This window comes from Palaemon carinicauda, chromosome 22, assembly GCF_036898095.1.
Source record: "Palaemon carinicauda isolate YSFRI2023 chromosome 22, ASM3689809v2, whole genome shotgun sequence".
Taxonomy (NCBI): domain Eukaryota; kingdom Metazoa; phylum Arthropoda; class Malacostraca; order Decapoda; family Palaemonidae; genus Palaemon; species Palaemon carinicauda.
The window spans coordinates 74,131,592-74,148,642 of record NC_090746.1 but is presented as its reverse complement, the minus strand read 5'-3'; the positions used below and the strand labels follow the sequence as shown (position 1 = coordinate 74,148,642).

The 17,051-nt window shown below is 30.5% G+C and overlaps 1 protein-coding gene across 5 annotated transcripts in view; it reads right to left on the bottom strand.

Annotated features, from left to right (window-relative positions):
* LOC137616551 (uncharacterized) overlaps window positions 1–17,051 on the bottom strand; it is a 327,286-nt gene that overhangs the window by 42,896 nt on the left and 267,339 nt on the right. For 4 of the 5 annotated variants that reach the window (XM_068346404.1, XM_068346405.1, XM_068346402.1 and 1 more), the window contains exons 3-5: window positions 12,070–12,253; window positions 5,963–6,136; window positions 2,072–2,285 (exon numbers count right to left, since the gene is read on the bottom strand). In XM_068346404.1, coding sequence (XP_068202505.1) covers window positions 2,072–2,285; window positions 5,963–6,136; window positions 12,070–12,253 — 572 coding nt within the window. The remainder of the gene's footprint in view (window positions 1–2,071; window positions 2,286–5,962; window positions 6,137–12,069; window positions 12,254–17,051) is intronic. The other variant, XM_068346403.1, reaches the window with a different exon arrangement.

Here is a 17,051-nt window from a genome sequence, read left to right as displayed (position 1 = left end):
AAAAATGAAGTTAAGTTCAATAGCTATTAATTTGAAAATTAGATCCTTCCTAAATGGGACTCTATAATTCAGTAAAAGCAGCAAGAGAGCTTTCAAAGTACCAAATGGGAAACCCGTCATAGTTTTCTGATATTGTATAGAATATATATCGTGAATGTGGTATTTCACTATTTAGGAATATATGAATATTCTTACGAATACGTTATCACCCCTAATTGGATTGTTAATGGAACAACCAAAAGGACGAAAAAATATATAGATTATATAAACAGTTTTAAAAGATATTATTTTACATCTTATTAAAAAAAATTGAAAGAAAGGTTGTAATAAAAAGAGAGATTTTAAAACTTGAACCAGGTCATTATGAAATCCCATTATATTTGAGTAATCTTTTCTCGTTTTGTCTTAATCAAGATGTTGTTTAGTTAGAGATTTTACGTATATTGCTAATCACAAGTGTTCATTGAGATATAATCTAAGTGTTTTGTGAACACTTGTCTATATATAACAGATCAATAAAGAAATAGGTATGAATTCAAAATAATGAAAATAATACAGTCGATAAGTAGATAAAAGATAAAAAGGCTCAAATACCAGCGGAAAGTCGTATAAAGAGAGAAGCAAAGAAAAATGAAAATAAAGAATACTGAAAGCTCAAAATACGAAAAGACAGTCTTGTAAAGAGAGAGAACCATAGGAAGATGTAAATAAAGGATAAAAAAGCTCAAAAGACAAGAAGACAGTCGTTTAAAGAGAGAAGCATAGGAACATGTAAATAAAGGATAAAAAGCTCAAAAGACGAAAAGACAATCGTGTAAAGAGAGAAGCATAGGAACATGTAAATAAAGGATAAACGAGCTCAAAAGACGAAAGGGAAGTTGTTTAAAGAGAGAAGCAAAGAAAGATTTAAATAAAAGATACAAAAAGCTTAAAAGAGGATAGGAAAGTCGTGTAAAGAGAGAAGCAAAGAAAGATTTAAATAAAAGATACAAAAAGCTTAAAAGAGGATATTAAAGTCGTGTAAAGAGAGAAGCAAAGAAAGATGTCAGTAAAAGATACAAGAAGCTCAAAAGATGAAAGGAAAGTCGTGTAAAGAGAGAAGTAAAGAAAAATGTAAATATTACCTAAGCTGCTGGCACCTCTTCACGACTCTTGTTTATTCCAATGAAAACGGAAGCCGAGGAGAGGCACTGGGGATCAGACTTAATTGCACCGACGTGGTCCATCAAATATGTAAACTCGTTGTTCTGTCTTGTTTGCATTTATATGCTCCTGTTTGTTCTAGATTGGAGGCTTTCTAGTGTACATGAACTGAAGAACCAGTTTGTTTTTAGGTTAGAGAGAGAGAGAGAGGAGAGAGAGAGAGAGAGGGAGAGAGAGAGAGAGAGAGGAGAGAGAGAGAGAGAGAGAGAGAGAGAGAGAGGACGGGAACGAATTTAGCTACGTTAAAGATTAAAGTGAATTTAAATTGAAAAACATTATAGGTAACTGAGAAATTCAAAGGTGATATGAGAAAAATCCATTTGTGATGGAGGAAAAGAGAGAGAGAGAGAGAGCGAGAGAGAGAGAGAGAGAGAGGGAGAGAGAGAGAGAGAGGACGGGAACGAATTTAGCTACGTTAAAGATTAAAGTGAATTTAATTGAAAAACATTATAGGTAACTGAGAAATTCAAAGGTGATATGAGAAAAAATCCATTTGTGATGGAGGAAAAGAGAGAGAGAGAGAGAGAGAGAGAGAGAGAGAGAGAGAGAGAGAGATTGCTTTGTAGTTTTCTGGCATCCTGATATCAAAGGTAATTGACGCCGATATCGTTTATTATAAGTAAAGAATAAAAAGAGAATTCAATTTACAATCATAAAAGCGAAGATCTTATAAAAGTTAAAGAGCTGTCAGAGAGAGAGAGAGAGAGAGAGAGAGAGAGAGAGAGAGAGAGAGAGAGAGAGAAAGAGAGAGTGAGAGTGAGTGAGTGCAGCTATTTTCTTACATGAAATAAGAATCATATACAATCTTGTTGGGCCATAAAACCGAGAAAACAACACCATTTATGAATCCTGGTAAACGTGGTCTAACCTGAATTCGTGGGCTGCGTGACGCTGATCATGGTTGTGACCAGCGAAGCAATTCTGACAGCTTCTAAGGACGAGTTGGACAGATCCCTGTACAGCTTGTACAGGTGGAAGATGGTGAGCATGATCACTAGCACATTGGTCAGGATCCAGAGCACGTTGAGAACGTAGTGGCGGAGTGGACCAGTTATCAAGGGACAGGAAGGCGCGTTGTGGACCTGCAAGAGGGTGGGAAGGTCAGTGCACTGGGAAATAAATTATGGAACATACGTCGACCTGTAAGAGTATGGGAAGAGAAAACTTTAACTTAAACCTGGTCATTAGGAAATTGCATCATATTTAAATAAGCTTTTTTGCGTTTTTCTTAATTAAGGTATTTTTTAGATTGGGACCAGGATGAAGGTTAGGGAAGATATATGGACCTGAAAAAGTATGTAAAGATCAGCGAACCGGGAAATAAATTAGGGATCATATGTCGACCTGTAAGAGTATGGGAAGAGAAAACTTTAACTTAAATCAGGTCATTATGAAATTGCATCATATTTAAATAAGCTTTTTGCCTTTTGTCCTAATTAAGGTCTCTTTTGAATAGGCACTGGAATAAAGATTAGGGAAGATATGTGGACCTGCAAGAGTATGGAAAGATCAGTGAGCCGGGAAATAAATTAGGAAAGATTTGAACCCGGAAGAGTATGGGGGAGATCAGTGAAACGGGAAATAGATTAGGGAAGATATGTGGACCTGGAAGAGGGTGGAAAGATTAGTGATTCGGGTTAAATATTATGAAAGATCAGTTGACCGGGAATGAAAATTAGGGAGGATTAGTGAACCGGGGATATAAATTAGGGATGATCAGTAAACCGGGAAATAAATTAGGGAAGATCTAAGGGTCTGAAAAAATGGGGAAATATTGATATATTAAGTAATATTGAGGGTAGATTACCTAATATTGATAGTTATAGGAAGATCCGTTGACGTTGGATGATTTGGGTTCTTGGGATGTGGGAAGACTATTGTTCTAATGAATAATCGATGGAAGATGAATTGTGCTGGGAAATTTGAATGAAGATTTGTGGAGATGGAATACAATGAGGGAGATCATGGTATCTTGGGCGCAGTGTGAATATTAATGCATCTCGGAAAGGGAGAAGATTGGTAGTGACTTGATAGTATTTAGGAGATTGGCGTGTCTCTATACTAACATAAAAACAGTATTTAGGAGATTGGCGTGTCTATAATAACATAAAGAGCAGTATTTAGAAGATTGGCGTGTCTGTATAATAACATAAAGAACAGTATTTAGATTGATTGGCATGTCTGTATACTAACATGAAAAACAGTATTTAGGAGATTGGCGTGTCTGTATACTAACATAAAGAACACCGGAAGGAGAATATTATTGGAAGAGCTTTGTTTTTTGGCAAACTCTAAGATCTTTTGACCTAAAAAAATGTGTGAAGAGTGACTGGAATGGGAAGTACTTTGGAGATTAGAGTCTTTGTTTTATTGATAAGATTAGAGGATTTGTAAATAATAGGGAAACAAGAGGGATACGAACAATTAAATTTAGCACAATAACAAAACAATTATTCAATAAATAGCTGTTATGATGGTTTAAGGGGAAAGTAATTAAAGTCGAGTTAAATGAAATGTATGAATAAAACTGACATTTATATTAAAAATTGTGAAAAGTTCGTGGAATACTAATAGCAATAAAGAAAAATACTATATAATTATTATTATTATTATTATTATTATTATTATTATTATCGTTATTATTATTATTATTATTATTATTATTATTATTATTATTTTTATTATTATTATTATTATTATTATTATTATTATTATTGTTATTATTATTAATATTATTATTATTATTATTATTATTATTATTATTATTATTATTATTATTCAGTAGGATCTAATATTCTCATGGTTAAATCTAAGAATCCTATATCATCATAAAGAGAAAATAAAACCTCAATTAGGAACCAATTAAAAGTGAGTCCCCATCCATACATGTTTATGGTTCTCAGTGACACTATCCAGCTGTTGAGGGAAACATCAATGCATGAAGGAGAATGAAGGCAGAGGCATTTCAGAAGGTTTAAAGGAGATGGATCTCAGTCAAGAATTTCAGCTGACGGGGAGGAACAGCAGCGCTGAATTACAAGCCATTATTCGGTAATGGCTGGAATTTAGTTTATGGAGGAGATAGAGAGAGGAAGGTGCGAGACTATTCTGGATATAACTATAAAGCATATTTCATATCTATGAATGACTTGACATAGATACGGTGTTTACCCTTGGAGAAGAATTTTTATCATAGGACGATTTCGTGTATAAGTAGTTTTAATTGGAAAAAATTACAAAAATTAAATAATTTTACGATTTCTTATATAAATAGTTTTAATTGGGAAAACAAATAAAACATTAATCCATTGGATGATTTCGTGTATAAATAGTTTTAATTGGGAAACAAATTAAAAAAAAAAATTTATAGGATGATATTGAGTATTTTAATTGGGGAAATGACAAAAGAAATCTTTGGATGATTCCGTGTAAAAATAGTTTTAATTTAAAGAACAAATTAAGAAAAGTTAATTCATCGGATGATTTCATGTATAGATAGTTTTTATTGGTAAAAAATGACAAAAAAATTTAATCATTTGACAATTTCGTATATAAGGAGTTTTAATCAGGAAAAATTATATAGTCTTTGCATATGCTTGTGTAGGAACATTTTTAACTCGGGTCAAATATTTAAACTTGATAATGGGCTGCAATTTTTTTAAGTATCTAAATATATGGATGAATTGATATAAAAATATTTTGAAATTAGAACAAAAAAGGAAGTCAATGGATGACTTGTTATAAGAATGCTCTCAACTTAAGAATGATTCTAAATAAAGAAACGATAACTTAATATATTTATTAATTAAGACCAAAAAAAGATGATGATTAATTCTATGAAGCATTGGGCTGGTATGAACTTAGTTATGGAGTAAACTTAACGTTTGCAATTAATTATTTGGCATTTTGCATAATTTTAGCTGCAAACAAAAAGTAAAGAAACATCGTATGATTTGGCATGTGAATGGCTTAAACTAGTATTAAGCAATTATTCCGAGAAATTAGAATAAGTATATATTAAATTCAGAGCTAAAATTTGGATAATATATGAATTTTTAGAACACAGTGGAATCTCCAATACTTAACGCAGAGCTTTGCATTTTCATTATATCATTTTCTTGAAAATCATTTAAAACGTTTAATTAAGAAATGTAAACAATATCCATATTTTGATAAAACTTAACATGAAAAACTTGATTTGATGATAATACCCAATAAGACAATAGTTTCTCATATGATTAAGGCAGAGCATTCTTATTTCATCATATGACTTTTATGAAATTCACGGAAAACTTTTAAACGTTTAAATGAGAACCATAAACAATACCCATATTTTTATAAAAAATCCCTCTCAAACCCGTAAACAATATTGTCTCATATGCGTAACGCAGAACATTTTTATTTCATCATATCACTTTAACGAAAATCACGGATACGTTTAAACATTTAACTTAGAACTGTAAACAATATATGAAAAATTTGACGTAGTGATAATTTTGAGAATACAGTAGCAGCTCATATACTTATATCATCCTATTATAACCTTAAAAATCACAGAAAACGTTTAAACCTTTAAGTAAGAATTGTAAACAGTATTTGAATAACTGGACGTAGGGATAATTTTCAGAACACAGTATCATCTCACATAGTTATGTCATCGTATTCTAATCTTATAAATTATGCAAAACGTTCAAACGTTTGACCAAGAACCGGAAACAATACCCATATCTTGATACAAAAATTCTCCTCAATGACTCACCTCATCAATGTTCGCCGCCAGGGCTCCAGAAAGAAACGTAGGTCCCAGATTTATAGTAATAGAGGCAAACCATATCATAAAAGTCCCGAAAAGGACGCACTGCGGAGACTCCATCAGGAGGGGCATCTGCTTTTGGTCTGAGTCTTCGGGTAGGAGAGGGGCGTCGTTCAACACCTGCAGAAGACGTCAAGAAAAAAACGCGGGTGGGGGTTTCTGTCCAACTACCAAAGATGGCGCCGATTCCGCCCAAAAGAAAGTTCGACTCGATCGGTGCTTCCAGTATTTTTATTTAGAGTCTAAATATATATATATATATATATATATATATATATATATATATATATATATATATATACAGTATATATATATATATGTATATATATATATATATATATATTCATATGCATACATATGTATATATAGTATGTATGTATATATATATAACACACATATATATACTGTATATATATATATATATATATATATATATATATATATATATATATACAGTATATATACATTTGTAATTTCTCTGTATAACAAGAGAAGTTCATAGAATGACATACCTATATACACACTTATTTCATATATATATATATATATATATATATATATAATATATATATATATATATATATACATATATATATGTGTGTTTGTATATATATATATTTATATATATATATAATCATATATATATATATATATATATACTGTATATATATATGTATATATATATATATATATATATATATATATACATATATATATATATATATATATATATATATATATATATATATATATATATATATATATATATATGAAAAGAGTCATCCCCGTGAAGTGTTTATGGTGTGCTAAAGAAGATTAAATTTATTAGAAAGTTAAAACAACAATAGGAAATTGAATTTTTTTTTTATCTGATTTAGATTTATCATGTTGTTGGAAAAAATATTTTGATTTCGTCCAGAATCAGCATATAAGAGATTCATATTCACAATATAACAAATAACAGTTTTATTACCAGGTTAAACAGAAGGGATTGTAATCATTGTCATTAATTTATATTGAATAATATACAAATGTTTAAATTATCTTAAATTAGAAAACATAAATAGATTTAAAAAAAATAGAAGTAACATATATATAATATACACAAAAAACTTTGAATTAGAAACATCTATTAAATCATTAAATCACTGATTTAATAAAGTGGAAGTACGTGTTGAGTCGACCGTCTTTTGGAGGCTGAGCAATCTTTGATTTTATTCCATCAAACATAGAATAGGAGAAACAACTAAAAGCATATGAAAGAGATGTCCATTTATCTGGTGCATTAAACAAGTTATTAGAAATATTTTTATAATTTTCCACATGATTTTTGACAATACACTCATTCTATTTTTATATTCAGCTGAGGATCAGGAACCCTCTGAAATTACCTATATATTCTTGTTTCTGAGTTAATATTATATTTTCTACAATTCCTAAATGATAACTGATATCATTATATTTCAATGTCTTAGTTTCTTTACTAATTATATCCAGCATAATAGTCATATTAAAGTAAAAGATCTTATAATATCTTAATTTCTTATGCCGGATTCTGAATGCCAAAAAATCTATCGTACTTTTGATATCAAAGTTTATTTACCAACATTTGGTTTGGGAACAGGCCACCCAATTATTTTCTATGTCGTTAAAGTTAAATCCCATCCCCTAAATAGATATGCTTATTTAATAACATATGTTTAGCCATGTTGTATTCCTGCTAATTTTGAAATTGTTGATAACTAGTGATTTTACCTGATCAGATAATTTTACTTGAGATATTTTGATTTGATGTATCTGGAAGGTTGGTGAAATTTTCTTTTTTCTTAAAGAGAGAGAGAGAGAGAGAGAGAGAGAGAGAGAGAGAGAGAGAGAGAGAGAGAGAGAGAGAGAGAGACTCCACAAAATGGTACGGAAAACAAAATCAATGGTAAATGGCAATGATATGAGAGAGAGAGAGAGAGAGAGAGAGAGAGAGAGAGAGAGAGAGAGAGAGAGAGATTTTATGAAAAACTATAGTAAAGATTAAAAAGCAACAATTTCAAAATGAAACTTTAAATATGAGAATAGGCAGAAAATGAAATTAAATACAAATAGCATACGAAACTTAGAGTATTATTTTAGTAAATTTCAAATGTACACAAAACTCACAGTTATCAAAGATTACAAAAAAAGAGAACAATTTATATAAACAGAACGGAAAGAAACTGTATCCCGCGTTGTGGATACTATAAACAAAACTGAGATATAAAACGGAACCTAAACAATAATGGAAATGTAAACATGCACCAGTAAGATATACAGAAAGAGGATCCTGAACATTTCCCCAGTTCATCTAGCCATAGAGAGAGAGAGAGAGAGAGAGAGAGAGAGAGAGAGAGAGAGAGAGAGAGAGAGAGAGAGAGAGAGAGAGAGAGAGGGAGGGATAAAAGCACCTGCTATTCCCCCTTTTTCTTGTCATCAGGTTTTATGTGATACGCAGGTCCTGGCGATACCATCAGGGGTTTCTCTCCCATAAAAGGTAAATGAATCTTTCTCACCTGGTTAGGGGTCTATATGGTATCCAATTTACGCTTAAAAAAGGTTTTTGTTAGTGGTGTATTTTTATCTTGTATAAAATAGGAAATAGAGTATACTGATTTTTTCGTATTTTTGAGTTACTCTCTGTACATCTTGTTTACGTTTTTATTTCTGCCTGCTTGGATTTTCCTCTTCTCTTTCATTACTTTCTGTTATCTAAAATATGAGTTTATGTTTTGATATTTTTGTCTTCGTGTGTAGATGCTTAGTTATGTGACTTTCTTGATTTTTCTTCTGCTTTGTTTAATTTTTCTCAGGCACTCTGTCAAAATGGAAACGTTACGGCTGCGTTTGTTTGTAATGCTGTATTTATTTGAGATAATTTAAACGGACGGGGAGACAAATCCTAACTCACGTATATTTCTAACGAGTTCTAAAATATCTTCATTCATCTAGATTCTAGAGTCAAAATCACAAATGTAATTGTGATAGAATGTTAAGAACTGTTAACTGATCACATTTATTTTGATATTATGATTTCGATTACCGATGATTCACCATAAAAGTGATTGTTCACTTCTCGAACTATTTATTTTGCAGGGAAATATGCAGTACTTATATTGAGCGTTTGATATTCTAGTAATTATGTACGCATGTGTACGTACCCGAATACGTGCTATTTTAATTATGAGTTTATAATATTTTCAAATGTCATACAAAAGGCACATATATGTATATATATATATATATATGTATATATATATATATATATATATATATATATATATATATATATATATAGATATATATATATATATATATATATATATATATATATATTTATATATATATAGTATATATATATATATATATATATATATATTTATATATATATATATATATATATATATATATATATATATATATATATATATATATATACAGTATGTGTGGGTACGATTTTGTGTGCATATGTGTGAATGTGTATAAGTGTATATGATAATTTTTATTTTCATTCAGTATTTTGTCATTTGTGTTTGTATCATTTAATGCACAATTTATAATTTTTCCTTCAGAAAAGAAAAGAGTTAAAATCCCTCTTCATCACAACAAACATTTTCTTAACAATTTATACAACACTTTAACGCATTTATTTCCAAGAATTGAAATTGCATTTATATTTCTTCACAAATAAAAGATAATCAAAGCTTGATTTTATACTCCGGTGCGTTATATTAAATTTACTTTAAAATATATTTTTAATGTTGAAAATGAAAAAAAGAGCAAAATATAGTTTCGAGTCCAAGCATATCTGAGAAAAAAACGTCATATGAGTAACATGTCAAAATTAGTTAAATATAAATGATGAAATAGCCATGTTTACTCTGCATTCTGCTAATGATATCAGCTTTGAAAGAATATATTTTTGTTCAGGCTATGAGACTTTTTGAAATATAAATTCCTTGGTTAAATATTTGACTTGGTTCATTCGGGAAGACCGTATACATATGTTGTATATATATATATATATATATATATATATATATATATATATATATATATATATATATATGTATATATATATATATGTGTGTATGTATATATGTATGCATGTATGTATGTATGTATGTGTTTATATATTCCAATGTTTGTGTGTATATATATATATATATATATATATATATATATATATATATATATATATATATATATATATATATATAATATTTGCTTGTGTTAGATGAGGGCCGTAATACACATACACGTTTTTAATGCCATATCATAATCACTCATCCAATTCAAGAATGAATACTTGCAGTCGATGCCTTTATTTTGACTAATTGATAAATTTCAACTATTTTCCCTCTCGCATATGATTTTTCGCATGCATCTAATTTCAAAGGTGTTTGCCCAAAACACTTCATTAGTCATAAATGAAAGTGTATTTATTTATTAAAGGTCAACTGAGTTCATTTACCTTGTAACGTGTTAGTAACTTCTGTTTGTTTGATTTCATTACTTTTATGACAAACAAAATATACTGAAATTTGTGTCAAATTTCGGCGTTTGACTTTGATTTGTGTGAATGTAAATATGCGAAATTTGTACCAAATTTTGCGGTTTGTCCTATTTTTTTTTAATCAGTAATAATAGTTTGACCTAAAATTGTATTGATTATTAACACCCTTTGACCTATAGTTGTATCAGGTATTATCATTTGACTTAAATTTTTATGAGTTATTCTTATTTTTATTTGACTCAGATTTATATAAATTATTATCATTTGACCTAGATTTTTATCAGTTATCATCTTACCTTGATTTTTATAGATTATTATCGTATGACCTAAATTTGTATATATTTGTTATGGGTCATTATAGATATGTATCTATTATTAGAATTTGATGCCTGTTTATATCCGTTATTATTAGTTGACCTAAATTTGTATCTATTATTATCATTTGACCCATATTTGTCTCATTTATTATCCTTTGACATAAATTTGTATCTAATTATATCATGTTACCCAGTTTTGTATGTTATGTTTTTAACTAAATATGTATCGATTAATATCATTTAACTCATATTTGTACCTGTTATTATTATTTTACCTTAATTTGTATGCATTATTATAATTTGACCCAGATTTTTATCAGTTACTATCATTGACCTAGATTTGTATTAGTTATAATCAGTAGACCTGGATTTCTTTCATTTAGCATTGAACCTAATTTTTTAAAAATTATTATCAATTGACCTACATTTCTTTGAATTATCAGTGGACCTTAATTTGTATTAATCATTATCAACCGACCTAAATTTGTATTAATTATTATCAGCTGACCTAGATTTATTCAAATTATCATTGGACCTAGATTTGTATCAATTATTTCATTTTGATGTAGAAGTCTATGTGGAAAAAGGTTATTTGGTCTTAAGAGTAAGCAATCCACAAAGATCACATTCGAAACGTAATAGTTTTAATTTTTTTCCCTGAATAGGTTATCTATTTATTGATTTCCTTGCCCCAGATATATCACAGCTTCTCATGTCAAAGGTTTGTAAGCCAATGTCATAGGTTTATTAAGATAAATTCTTTGTGGATGCTCTTGATCAAAATAGGGGCTTTAACTGGAATACTTATGAAACTACAGTCGTCTTAGAATTCTGATTTTTTTTTAACAATTGTCCTTTAGCTACATCGTGCGAGTGGCCGATTATTAAACAGAAATGTTAGTTCTTAATGCTTTAAGTTTTATTTTAGATCATCAAGAAAAGAGAGGAGAATGAAAGTCGGGAAACGTTGATTCATAACTAGAGCTGTCTCCTTGCTAGGAATGGGTCAACAAGCCCCCATTATTTTGATTGGAATTACATAGAGAAAATAATCCCTAATCCTCAGCATCAAGCGGCTAAGTTATAAAAGAGAAGGCTGAGGTTGAACATTAGCAGCAGCAGCCTACAAACCGAAGCTACTACACACAGCCATATCTACGAGGTTGCCTACGTGACTCAAGAGACTCTTCCTTTACTTGACTTAATACCGTTGTTAACATGTTGATGGTAGAAACGGTCACGAGAAGGAGAAACGCCGTCTCCACCAGAGAGCACTTGGCCACCGCGTGGCAGCTGTAGATCGACTTGCCCAGAGGGATCAGAATCGCCGCTCGTGCGCAGTCCACCAGCGCCTGGTGGAATAGCAGACCCTGAGACCACCTGTGGGGGTAAAAGAGATGTGTTGATTTCTGAATGTAATACGAGGGTGGGAATTGACCTTGTTGCTATTACAGTGGATGAAAACATCCTCTTGCTTGAGGGTACCTTCAGGCACTATTATATCTGTTTCGGTATTTCCTTTCTTCCCTGGGCTAGTTTCCCAGTTGGAACCCTAGGGCTTATAGCATCCTGTTTTTCCAACCAGTGTTGCAGCCTAGTTAGTAATAATAATAATTATAATGGGTCAAATGCAGAAATGACTAATATACAATACGAAGATAATTGACCATGTGGCTAGTTATAGAGATGAAAGGGTGTTGTTTAGAAATGAATGAAATTATTGTTATTTGATAATCTATTATTTCTTGGCCAGATTATTAATTCACCTAAGGATCTCATGAGAGAGTTGGGGATTATGGAGTTGAATTGACTAGATAAGATACGAAGATGATATTTTTTCATGAAATAAATTGGAGGGAGAAATCTGGAATAGCAATAAACTTTGAGGGCACCTGTTTGAAAAAAAAAAAGAATTAGATTGAATGTCACATAGTGCAAAAGGCATAATACTTCAAGACACCTGTAGAAAAGGGTTAAAAAGATGTAATGCAAGACGAAAGACAGACTGGAAGAATACCTGTAGAGACTCCTATCACACCTGTAGCAGGAATTGTAATTAGAATGCAAAGGCGAAAGGAACTGGAATCTATGAACACTTATGGACCTAAATGAAAATTTTATAATGAATGTTAAGGAGCAAGGAAATAAAATGCATGACCACTTGTGAAAGGAAATTAAAATTATATGAAGATCATCATACTGAGAAAGATATATCCATCAAAACTATGTTAAAGAGACAAAGTAATCTAAATGAAAAATAATATTGAAATATTTTTTATTCCATTATGAAGTTGTAACGGATTTTCGTAAGAGAAAGTATAGAATCTAAAATCATAATACAATACAATATTTAAAAACTGACAAGAAAGAAATTTAATTATATTATACTGACAGAAATGAAATAGAATAGAAAACATAATATGAAAGACTTGTTTTTTGGAGGGAGTTTTGCAATTCATGAAAATTAAATATATTCCATCCCATTGGATATATCAATAAACATGATAGTGAATAGCAAAACACGTAATAAATGAGGAATTTCTGAAAAATAATAGGAGGAAAATATAATTCTCTCAATTGTGTGAAGTGTTGATAAACATTAATTAGGAAAGTGGATTAAAATTTACGTTTTGCAAAACGGATAAAACCTTTGTTAAAGTGAACAAAAAGCCCAGTTAATGAATTACTGACTTACTGTATTGTTGTAGTTTTTCATTAATGAAACAATTATGATTTTCCAAATGAAGTTTTTCTGGTCTGTTAATCAATTTTTATAAAGCATTTCTGCTTTTTCACTCAGAAAACATTTGGAGTAATAATAACACTGGTCTACCTTTTATTTCTAAAACAATATATAAAGTGTATTTTTTTTAGATATCTAATAGGTTACATAATTCATAACAAATGTCACTATTGTTTTACATGTTTTTGTTTAGTTTTTATCAGTAATGAAATGTCAGATGCAATATGTAATGGGACCGTACTCATTTATGAATATATTGTATTCAAAATATGATAATGGTGGCTCATATAAACAATATGAAAGTAACACTTGCAATAATCATATCTTCCGTGAGAAGATATTAACGTCGTGACAGTTGATTGGGAAACGCTTGCTATCTCTCTCTCTCTCTCTCTCTCTCTCTCTCTCTCTCTCTCTCTCTCTCTCTCTCTCTCTCTCTCTCTCTCTCTCTCTCTATATATATATATATATATATATATATATATATATATATATTATATATATATATTTATATTTATATATATGTTTATATATATATATATATATATATATATATATATATATATATATATATTCATTTATATATATAGATATATATGTAACCAGAAAAAGCACACACACACACACACACACACACACATATATATATATATATATATATATATATATATATATATATATATATATATATATATATATTATCAGTCATAAAAGTACACGTGACAAATCTTTAAATGTAAAATCCACAAGAAACTGGAAAGTGAAAGGTCGGATACCAAATGCTTTCGTGAATTACGTACACTTCACCAGGATACAAAATTAATTAGAAAATAAAATCATACGAAAAAGAAATAAAAAAAAAACGGAAATGAAAGCCATTTACTTTGTACCCTGAAGAAGCATACGTAATACACGAAAGCGCTTGGTACCTGGTCTTTCACTTTCGTGTTTCCTGTGCATTTTACACGTCTACATCCATACATACATCCATACATCCATACATACATACATATATATACATATGTATATATATATTTATATACATATATATGTATATATACACACATACACACACACACATATATATATATATACAGTATAAATATATATATATATATATATATATATATATATATATATATATATATATATATATATATATATATCTTATTTATAACTGTAATCGAACAGTTTAACATGTTTTTTCAAAAAGGCCCATAAAAGAAACACAGGAAATATGAATAAATCACACTATATTTCGGTCAATAAACATCGACCCTCTTCAGGATGTGAAGTAAAAGTAAAGAATACAGTGGAGAGTGACGGTTTATATATGAAAGCAAAAGGGTGTGTTCAATTGTTCTATAGTTGTTATAATTGCTGGAAGGATTAGCCAAATTTAATTACATCCAGGTGCGTGTTCTTATTGTTGAGCCGCTTGGAGGAAGTCTTGACCTCTGATGCATGTCTGGTGGTCGGTCTCCGTGGATTATCTTCTTAATGATAGGGTTGAGAAGAGTATTGTCCACTGTGTCAGCTTTCCATTGGCCCCCAGATAGGTTTATTGTGTTTGATTGATTTATGATGGCTGATTCCAGGATTTTCCTTCTGTACGGACAGGTACTCTTAAAAAGCAAAGACGACTTACTCCAGTTAATCTGGTGCCCTAAATCCCTAAGGTGAATGAAAATCCCCGAGTTTTCATACCCATATCTAACAGATCTTTTGTGTTCGGATAATCTTTGAGATAGCGAACGGCCAGTTTGCCCAACGTACACTTTTTCACAGTCCCTACATGGTATTTTGTAAACGCCGGCTTCTATTTCTCTTTTATTTTGATAAACATTAATAAGGGCGCTTCCTATGGTCTTTGGATATGAAAAAACAAAGGGGTTCTCAGTTTTGATATGATTTGTTATATTTTTAATACCTTCTATATATGGGAGTTTTATCTTATTTTTAAAATCTCTTTGGTTAGTAACATCATGATCTTTATAATATATCGTGTTGGCTTTGTTGATGGCCTTTTCTATGACATACGTCGGGTAGAATAGCTGGGCGAGTTGTTTACGGATGATTTCAAATTCTTTATTTAGGTAGGCTGGGGAACAGATTCTCAAACCTCTAAGAAATAGATTGCAAGCTACTCCAATTTTTACAGAAATGTCGTGATAACTAAAGAAATGAATGTAGGAAATAGAGAAAGTTGGTTTTCTATACACAGTGAAATTATACCCCGTCGATTCCCTTATAATTAGTATGTCCAAAAAAGCTAATTTTCCATCTTTTTCCCATTCAGTTTTAAATTTTATGCTAGGGACTAGGGAATTTAGATTATTGAAAAATATATTGAAATCTAAATTCCCTAGTCCCTAGCATAAAATTTAAAACTGAATGGGAAAAAGATGGAAAATTAGCTTTTTTGGACATACTAATTATAAGGGAATCGACGGGGTATAATTTCACTGTGTATAGAAAACCAACTTTCTCTATTTCCTACATTCATTTCTTTAGTTATCACGACATTTCTGTAAAAATTGGAGTAGCTTGCAATCTATTTCTTAGAGGTTTGAGAATCTGTTCCCCAGCCTACCTAAATAAAGAATTTGAAATCATCCGTAAACAACTCGCCCAGCTATTCTACCCGACGTATGTCATAGAAAAGGCCATCAACAAAGCCAACACGATATATTATAAAGATCATGATGTTACTAACCAAAGAGATTTTAAAAATAAGATAAAACTCCCATATATAGAAGGTATTAAAAATATAACAAATCATATCAAAACTGAGAACCCCTTTGTTTTTTCATATCCAAAGACCATAGGAAGCGCCCTTATTAATGTTTATCAAAATAAAAGAGAAATAGAAGCCGGCGTTTACAAAATACCATGTAGGGACTGTGAAAAAGTGTACGTTGGGCAAACTGGCCGTTCGCTATCTCAAAGATTATCCGAACACAAAAGATCTGTTAGATATGGGTATAAAAACTCGGGGATTTTCATTCACCTTAGGGATTTAGGGCACCAGATTAACTGGAGTAAGTCGTCTTTGCTTTTTAAGAGTACCTGTCCGTACAGAAGGAAAATCCTGGAATCAGCCATCATAAATCAATCAAACACAATAAACCTATCTGGGGGCCAATGGAAAGCTGACACAGTGGACAATACTCTTCTCAACCCTATCATTAAGAAGATAATCCACGGAGACCGACCACCAGACATGCATCAGAGGTCAAGACTTCCTCCAAGCGGCTCAACAATAAGAACACGCACCTGGATGTAATTAAATTTGGCTAATCCTTCCAGCAATTATAACAACTATAGAACAATTGAACACACCCTTTTGCTTTCATATATAAACCGTCACTCTCCACTGTATTCTTTACTTTTACTTCACATCCTGAAGAGGGTCGATGTTTATTGACCGAAATA